At 38.4% G+C, this 9,889-nt stretch overlaps 1 protein-coding gene across 5 annotated transcripts in view; it reads right to left on the bottom strand.

Moving 5' to 3' along the window:
• Positions 1 to 3,637: 3,637 nt before the first annotated feature.
• LOC112160910 (protein diaphanous homolog 3) overlaps positions 3,638 to 9,889 on the bottom strand; it is a 143,425-nt gene continuing 137,173 nt past the window's right edge. For all 5 annotated transcript variants that reach the window (XM_024295804.2, XM_024295803.2, XM_024295808.2 and 2 more), the window contains one exon: positions 3,638 to 4,363. In XM_024295804.2, the coding sequence (XP_024151572.1) occupies positions 4,008 to 4,363 (356 nt within the window). In that variant the 3' untranslated portion in view covers positions 3,638 to 4,007. The remainder of the gene's footprint in view (positions 4,364 to 9,889) is intronic.

Below are 9,889 nucleotides of genomic sequence, written 5' to 3'. Positions count from 1 at the left end.
ATGAGCAGAAGAGGATGGATGGCATCCATATGGACTACCAAATCCGAGTCCCTGATTGGTCAAAGTTCAACTGGTTTAACTTTCAAAGCGCGTTAAATGGTTTTCTACATAGACCCTAAAGACGAACCTGAAACCTTCAGGCGAACACGACAGCTTTGAACGCTGAAGCCCGAAAGGTGCCTATTTGCAAGTTTTCATGGACTTTTTATTGCAAATTGTTGCTTGAACGCGGATTGCTGAGGCCACAGTGAACATAACATGAGTATAGAATAAAGCTTTCTAACGTTATTCTTTTAAGCAATTTTTGTAATAAAAACGTGTTTTACTAGAGCTAATGCTTCTCATTCATTACTTCCTTGTTTCTTAACTTATACTCTTAAATTTCTGTTTTATTCACAAATTTTGATTTGCTATCATATATTTTTTCATCGTTTTAATTGTATTTGTACTCATTTTTCTTCTAATTTCTGTTTTGTTTTTGATGTGCTATCTAGATTGTCCTTGAAAAAGACATCTTGATTTCAAACGGTTAATATCAAAAAGTATCTTTTTTTTTCCTTTTTAGATGAAATCAAATGTAATTCGTTGAAAAGTACTGAACGGCAGATAGATCATCTCAGTGATCCTTTTTAAACTAAATACATTTGTAATAGTAACACCATTGTCTTGGTAGAAGAGACAACATCTTCACATAACATTGTCCTCGTCTGAGAAGGAAATGGTGCTGCCTTGTGACCGGTTTGTTGCAACACCAATGCTTCCCTTCCAGATGTGAAAGCTGCTGTACCGCCGTCACTAAGGCACCCTAGTGTGCTTGTAGATGCCAGCTTTTAAACTGCAAATTGACAACAATTTAGACATTTCTCACTTCATAGTCAGGGGACTCTGGATTTGTGGTTTTAAAAGGAGATTTTGATTTCTCTGACCGCAGCACAGCTCTCTCCAATTTGTGCCAGTCCACTTTAAATGAGCTTTGGCCCAGATAACAAAATTGTTTCTGCATTGTGCTCGTACGCAGCTTCTTCGTAGTTTGGAAGAACTTAAGCACAGCTCACTGTTCTCTTTGACCGTGACGTCTTCAAGTGGCCCTTAGTGCACATGGTCACTTTGACTGCAAAAACCCATACCTCTATCTTAACACAGTTCTATTGAGGGGCTCAGATTTACATCTTTGGGCACAATAAAATTATCGGAATACCTAAATAGACAATATCAAGAAAATAAATAGCATAATTCTAAAGTGGTTTTAGAATATGGAGCCACTATGCATTCTGCAAGGACTTATGTAGATTTTTTCTGTTTAATGAATAAAACTTGGGTCTATAATAACTAAATATAACATGTCATTCTTTTTCTTTATGCTCTGAAAACCCTCTTAGCTTTTCCCATTATGTTTTCTTAGGTTTGTCTAGTTTGACATCAATTAGCTTCAGTTTGGATGTCAAGTGTGATGTCAGGGGGATTTCAGGGCTGTGTTGAGAGGCTTAAAAAAAAAAAAAAAAAGAGCATCGCTACTTGATTGGCAAACATAATGAGTCGTGGGTAATCACTTAACAAAGAGCTTTTTCCTTTTTCCTTTGTGCATCACTATCTCAAGAAAGTGCCACTTTGAGGCTCACTTTTTTGGACTGGCACTTGTGTTCTCTTCCTTTTTAAATCAATGCATTGTGCGGGGTCTCCAAGGATGCCTCAATGTTTGGAAAGCAGTCAAATTACTTTAATACAACACAAAGAAACCCACCGTCATTCTATTTATACATTTGGTGTTTATTTTTTTATTAAAAAGTGCTTCTCAACATGATTTCAAGCATCAGCATGTTCTTAAAGTAGACTACCATAGATGGAACAAATTTCAATATAAAATAAAAAAAAAGACATGAAATTATTAATTTACAAACAGAATACGCCACTTTAAATGAAAATTATGATTAATAAAGGGGCTTGGGGGATGACTGACGGAGTGGCTATTTTCTGAAGCATGTGTTCCACAGAAACCTGCTATCAAGTCGTTACATCTCGCCTGAGAAGCACTGAAGACACCTCGCTCTGATTTTAAACTGAAACGTGCTGGAGGCAGCTAAAGCTGCATCAAGGCCTCTGGAGGAGTTTAGTTAGCAAATGCTCAGTCCTTCCAGACGGCTGTTTGCATGGCTGTGTCGATGTTTGTCTTTGGCTCCTCTCCAGATGGGGACAGTTGTGCTGCTCCCATTGCTGAATAAATTCACCAGCTGCCAGGGCACAGACAGCAGACCTCGTCAGACAGGGGGTTAACTGTTGTGCTGCTTTTCATCCCCTCGTATTCCACTTCTGCCTCTGCCCAGATTATCAGAGACATCTGGTTTTGAGCACCTTGTTTGTTCATCTAAAACTGATTTAGTTTTAAAAAGCAGGTATAAACTCTAATCTGTGCTCTGTTATGCCTACTTTAGTGGATAAAAGGGACTGGTTAAAGTTCAATCGTGGTATTCAAAAGCTTTAAGTCAGCTGATAATGTTTTGATGTAGTGAAGTCACAGTGCTGCGGCCTTTTGTTAGAAAATCCACTCATAAACTCAATAAAATCCAAGAAAATGTGAATCAAGTTCAGCAGGTGGGAGGATGAGAAAAAAAAAGTTACTATAACTGCTGAAAGTGGCATTACAACAACTCAACACTTTTTAAGCTACACTTGTATTTCTGTAATCCAAAATGATTATGTTTGCACACTACCAAACTGTAGTGCACGTCCACTCACCTGCCAGACTGTAAAACATTTTGTGAGGAGTAGCTACTCCATGACACACAGGATGAGGAAAAAGACAATCAGCTGCACGGACAGCTGGAGGGCTTAGGAGGAGGTAAGAAAAACCAACAACTCACCAGAGAATTTCACAGGTTATCAAAAGACTCAAGTTTCTGACTTAGGTAACTGAATTTTAGACTTTTATTAATTGAACTGCGGTGCAACTGGTAAGACCTTTACTGATTTTAGTGGTTCATTAATTAATGTCAACTCTAGTTGGCATTTAGAAGACAAAAACAACATAACTCTGAAGCTGCACCGTTGGTGCAGAAACTGTGACTTTAGTGAATTATGACAAAGACAAAATGTAAATGAGAATTTTATTGTAAATACAATTAAAAGGTACACATAAAAACACAAAGACTTTATTTGTTAAGACAGTGCATAAGACAAATTGCATCAATTTAGCTAAATTTGTTTCTGTTTTAGAGTCAAATACGGGACAATTAGTTATAAACATTTTAGACTGATTTTGCCAGGATTGCAGTGACTAAACAGTCAGATCCAATTATTATATTCAAACAGTAGGTTAATAATTCTGTTAAAATATTAGTTTTTGTTTCTTCATTTGAGCCAGTGTTCTAAATATTAAAAATATACCATGAATAGATTATAAATGGGAATGCGTATAAAAAAATGATTTATAGTAAAAAGTAATAGATGCACATGCCAGATATAAATCTTATAATTTAAAGATCATTAAATGAGAATATATCTTTAAATGCTGGTATAGGATTAGAAAACAAAATTAAAGAGAGGATTTAAAGACAATAAAATTATCTATAGTTCTTTGGTATAGCAAGGAGTGAAACATCTGGTGAAGCAAATCTGTATGGAGTGCACAAACAGATTGTTGTAAATTGTGATAATTATTTTATTTCAGTGATGATATCTTTGTAAATAAACGATATTCAGAGACTTAGGAAAAACACATTTTATGATGAAGTTTGAAACTGTAAGTCATAGAGTGATCTTTTTTTTTTCCATTTTATAGTAGTTTTCTGATGGTAGTACCATTAAATATTTCAGTCAAAGTCCTTACGTTTAATTATTGTTTTTAACTTAGTCACCACCGTTATCCATTTTACCTGACAACTCACTTCTATAAATAACTTTTTCACTTTAGAAAAACTACAGGAACCGTCTTTTGGTCACATCCAGAGCATGTTAAGATGAATAAGCATTACTTATGCTACAGATATTTAGTCAGAAATAGAAAATAAATCTTACAAGGCTCTGAGTTTGGCCAGAAGAGCCTCAACATCCGGTTCTCCATTGGCGTTGATGCTGCTGACTGCAGAGGAGGATGGCTGGAGGGCTTCTGCTTCCACCTCTTTTTTGCTCCCTTTAAGGACCTCCCTTTCCACCACCCTCTCCCTCTCCAGACCGTAGCTGTGACCTGGAGGGTTCCTGTTCCTGCGACCTGACTCTAAAGACGAGGATGCCTGAGACCTGGCTGCAGATGGATGGCCCTCAGACTCGTTACGGGACTCCTTAGCCGATGATGCTTTTGCCGCCGCTGCCAAGCTGGCATTTACATTCGGTCGAGAGCAAGACCTCTGTATTGGCGGCTTGTTGTTTTCTGTGAGTGAATAAAACAGAGGCAAAGCGATGATTACAACAATGAGAATGGAGGGGAAAGGAGAGTGAGAAGGTGGAGCGGTGTGACTGACTAGTAAAATGAATGAAGGGCAAAGAGGTTAATCAGAATTCAGATTAAATTACAAGGAGACAAAGCAAGCGTCTAGTGACAGCAGTGACAATCACTGAGCAGCAAAAACAAAAAGTACTCAGAAAGTAATAAGCTCTCTGGCTGCCATATGCGCATGCAAAACAAATGCACATGCAATAAGCACAGGGAAGGGTCAGCATTCACACATCCAGCTTGTGTACACACACCATTAACAACAGATTCCTACATCAGGCCTTCGTGTGCAGGCTGCTCACTGATAAAATGGATATGGCTTATCAACAAAAACTCAATTGTATTTTTTTTTTTTGCCATTTTAAGCTTCTAGACCTGAAATCACCTTCCTCCCACCCAACTCCACATCCCTCGTTTCCTCCATCATCATCATCTATTCTTGTCCTGCTGCTCTCTGCCTCAGCTCTCGGCTTCAGCACAAGTCCTGTCCATCTTTCTTTTTCCTTCACACATAACACCAGGAAGACTAGGGGAGAGTGACGCCCACATGCCAAAACCAGACCTGTCTTCTGAATTATAAACCCTCTGAGTAGATCTTAGACTTCATCGTCAGTGCACTGGAATGAGAGGCCAAATCCATATTCATGCGACCTTGAGTGTGAGGCTGAGGGGAGAGACGCCGCTGCATTTAAAGTTTCCTGAGCCTGCAATGTCTGGCAAACAGGAGTCAACACAGCGGAGCAGAACCAAGCGACCCGCTCTGTCAGCCAATCGGTAATGAGTTTGGAGCGTGGCCAGTCAGTCATGACAGTGTGTTTTATGGGGCGAGCGGAAGAATGACAAGGAACGTCCCTGAACACAACCTTTTACAAATAAATAAGGATAAAAGGAGAAGGCAAGAAGACCCTTGCAGCAAAATTATGCCAAGGAAGTCAAAGACGCAATCAAACAAAAAAAAGACACTGCGATGGGCTTTAAAAACAAGTGGAGTACTCTTCTTTGCTGGTGTAACTGAAGATCTCTGTCTGCTCTGATAATCAAACCCCGTCCACTCCCCTTTCCTGTAGCTGCAGTCGCAATTGTAACAGCTAACAATTTCTCCCTGCTGTCTAGCTGTTTGCACGCAATTTCCCCATCCCGTTATGTTCCTCTGTCCTCCCTCTAAAAAAACTATCATTGGATTTCATCCGAGCCCCAAAAAACACATATTCTTAGCAGATGACACACACTGTAATTCAGAGCTGATACTGCAGAAATAATCAGTTGGATTATCAAGTATTTGCATTCTGACATCTTATTTACAATCCTCTAAACTGACTGAGATGAGTTACAAACAGTAAGGTAGTCTTAAAAATTTGCTGTGAAAATTACATACATTATTAAAATCTCTTTACATTTTTGGAACAGTGTAAAATCTTTAATGTATGTACATAAAAAAGTTCAAAGTCCTAAATTATTGCACACATATTTGCATTAAAAAAAAAAGGTTGAATAGATTATTTTTAAGATGCATTTCACCCCTTCAGAACGAGACACTGGCCTTTATGATCAAAGAGCTGGCAAGTTCAGTTTGGTTCCACTCCTCTGGCCTGTGACACCTTTCGGCCCGTCCTTTGAAGCCATACCTGCTTCATCAGAGCCGTAATGCATGTCAGAGAGATGTAAAACGTGCCTCATCTCCCTGGTTGAACTCCTTTAACCGACAGCTGACAAAAAGTGCATAGAAGAGCCAGTCAGCTCAAATTTATTTCAATTGCTGCCTATTATTTCACAAGTTCTAACAGTAAATAGTTGTCTTGCACAGACTGTGCTGTGATGAACCTTGAATAAAGCAACGCCTGACCTTTTGGTCCATATTACTCTGCAACTAACTTGCATCAGCTGATTGACAAGATTGACAGGAGATTAAAAGGTCGTGAGTTCAAATCAGCTGGAAAGTTATAGCATTTACTCTAAAAATGGGACTTAGTGCCTCCCTGTTTGACACTCAGCATTAAGGTGTTGGGTTTGAGGGGGGTCAAACCACCAAATAGTTATGGAGTGTGGTTGTGTCTGCAGCACACCGCTCCCCCACACACCTAGGTATGTGGCAGGTAATGGCACTTTAACTTGGAAGCTACAAAAGGCTTTTTCAACTAAGGTACCTACTCAAACATGCCTGTCAGGACACCAGGGAAAATTGTTGTTCACCTTTAACACTGGAGCTTTAGCTCCTGTGTTCACATTCTTTCAACTACCATTACTTTCTAAACGTTTATGCAGTTATTGTAATTCCAGCGGATTCTGAAGCGGAATAAAGCAGCCTTGTGCTGAAATGCAACACTATGGTTCTTTCCCTATGGCTTTTCCCCACCCTTTTAATTGTATGGGGCATTTGGAGTGGTAGGGGTATCCAAAATGCATTTTTTGAGGGTGACTGCAGTTCTTGATGTGGGTGTGTTCTGAAGAACAGAAGTCTACATTTAAATGTTGGTAATATCTTTTTTGTTTTAGCATGGCTTTTTAAAGTTATAAAACCGATGTTATGTATTTCCGAGTGCTGGCAGCTAGCTAACCAGGAACTATTGATGATGTAATCAAGTGGTAGTGACGTCCGAATTTAAAGACACTATTTTTCCATACCTCTCCTTTTGGAGGGCTAAATAGAGGGATAGGGAGAAATAGGCGTAGGGGGAGAATTTAACCGTTATATTAGTAATGTGTTAGGTGCTTTTCTCCGCGTCAGAATCAGCTGATACACATTGATTGTGTAATTGGTCAGTGAGTCACAGTATGTCAAAGAGTGTGTGTTATTTAGGTGTCGCCATCAACATGTTTGGTGTTAAAGGGTCAATGGGAGAAATGATAAAACCACATTTAAATGCTGTGAAATGAAGTTGTTAGTTTATATTTAAATATCTCAATATTGATTGTATTACTGTAAATCAATTAAGAATGATATTGGGACTCTTGTACTTTTTTTCCTTATTATTGTCAAAAGGCAAAAGCAGATTAAGGCAATTAGCAAATGTTAATTTTAGTAGAAGCACTCTAGTATTCCATTTAAAAAAACTTGAACACAGTGGATTCTTTTGTATGCTCTATTTTTTTCCCTTTACAAAATCTCCACAATCCAGAGCTTTTGTATTCCTTTTTGTATGTTTTCTAATGTGTTCTGTTTTTTACACAGCTTTTTGGTCAAAACTAGTAATGTTTGATCATATTTGGGCTGTACTTTACTCAAGACATATTGGAAAATGTTGCAAGTCTGACAGTGCATCACTTTCTTTCTTCCTACAGTCTAGCAGTGCTTCCACTGTGTAGTATTTATCAGTAATCTATGACTGCACCAACACAGTCAACATATAGGATAGAGCAAGGGACCCCTATTTTCCAGAAATGATATCAAAAACATAGTGACTGTGCTTAGCTACCAGGCTATCGAAGTTCTTAAACAGACTCTGTCCTTTTCTTTGCTGCTTGGTATACTGAGGGAGAAAAACGACGATAACAGAGGTGACATCCAAAAGCCTGTCATTCCCAGCTTTGCTGTATAATGTGCCTTTACATTGTGATCACTAAAGCCCAGAACCTTTCCCAAGTGACTGACATTGGTTCTGCTACAAAAGCAAACAAGAGAAATCTAAAACCAAACAGATATGCTCTTGCTTTTAGTGGTTGAAGATGTTTTCAGGATTTCAAGATGGAGCTATAGTGATTTTTTATACATGGGATTGTTTTTTTTTTCTTTCCCAGAGCATGTTCAGTGAAGAAGAAGAAGCATTTCTTATTTTTGTATTTGCAGGAACTTGCGTGGATGATTTCTAATTTCCCCCTTGCCGGATCACTTGGTTCATTTGGCTTTTCAAACACAGATGCAGATCAGCCGTGCCTCTCATCTCTGCTTTCTCACATCTTGTGTGATGTTTTACTGTATTTGATCACTTTAAGGAGAGTAGTCATGCAGCCAGGAGACTTTTTTTTCCTCCTCTGATGAGTGACTGACACAACAAGTTAAAGTTGCTAAGATCAAAGACACACTTTTCCATTTGTCACAAATCAAAACATACCAAGCAGATTTGGCAATATGCTCTGTGACTTGGTGTCTGAAGGAAGACTTGTTTTATACATCAACATGTTCAGGAGTCACTGAAAATGACTTAACTTTGTCATTTTGCTTTGACTTTTTCTTAAGACAATTCCGACTGCAAGGACAACCTATCCCGCCCCCCAAAAAAGAATGAAAAAATCAAGAGAGACAAAGTGAACACAACCACGTACAATTCAAAACATAGTTTTTTAAAATAGACACACCATTACCAAGATCAAACTAAAAAAACAGGAGCCACACTACCGATAGAAAAGTAACTCATCACTTTGGTAACGAGCATTAGATTGCGTCATTTTGAAGAGAGCTATAATTGTATAATGTTCATGTAATAAAAAATGAAAGAACAGATATATTTGAGCATTGTGTGTTTTAATAAAACATTTATCACGTGGCAGAGTTCCCCAGCAAGGCTTCTAAAAGGCAAATACTGGCAGACAGCTTGTTAACTTCCCCTGTGTGCACAGGGCTGGCTGTAATTAAAGTTCATTACTTGGCAATGCACCAGTCCCTGACGGTTTGTCCCTTGTTTGCTGGTTATAGTCAACTGTGTGTACATATTAAACTGTCAACCTTCTCTCTTGCATAGAAAGCATCAAAAATAATTAAAAAAGGAAGTGAGATGAGGAATAAAATTGGACTTCAAAAAAGTAAGAATGAAACAAAGTTGACAAAGAGAAGATGACAAATTAAACAAAAACAACAGTTTAGTCATTTTCTTCAATTGATCGGAAATACTGTCTCAAAGAGAAACGGAGACTACTTTTCAAAAGATTTGTTTTCCAAGAACTCAACCCCCACTGTGAAACAAGGTTGTGGGAATGTCATGGAGCCATGTATGGTGATTGTGCAAAAAGCCCCTCCCATCACTGAGAGCATTGAAGATGAAACTTTACAATAATTCTAAACACATCGCCCAGAAAACAAAGAAGTGGATAAATAAAAAGCATTTCAAGGTTCTGGAGTGTCCAAGCCAGTCTCTGACCTCAATCCCATAAAAAAAGGAAAAAAAAAAAATCGTGGGGGGATTTGAAAGTTCATGTTACCCAGTGACCGCCACAAAACATCACAGCTCTTGAGAAGATCTGCATGGAAGAAGGGGTCAAAATAGTAGCTACAATGTGTGCAAAGCAGATGAAGGAAAGGTTGACAACCACTGATGCATTACAAGAGTACAAGAGTTATTGTTATTGACCAAATACTTGCATTTTTCCCTACTACACAAATACGAGCTTGAAAAATCATACAATTTCCTGGGTTATTTTCTAAACATTCTGTCTCTCAGAGTTAAACAGTCTCTTGGACGAACACTACAGACAAAAACAATATTTTTCAGTGGCACATCTTGCAGTATCAGTGACTTCCAAATACTTTTT

This window comes from Oryzias melastigma, linkage group LG3, assembly GCF_002922805.2.
Source record: "Oryzias melastigma strain HK-1 linkage group LG3, ASM292280v2, whole genome shotgun sequence".
NCBI classification, from domain to species: domain Eukaryota; kingdom Metazoa; phylum Chordata; class Actinopteri; order Beloniformes; family Adrianichthyidae; genus Oryzias; species Oryzias melastigma.
This window is presented reverse-complemented; position numbering and strand designations above follow the sequence as displayed.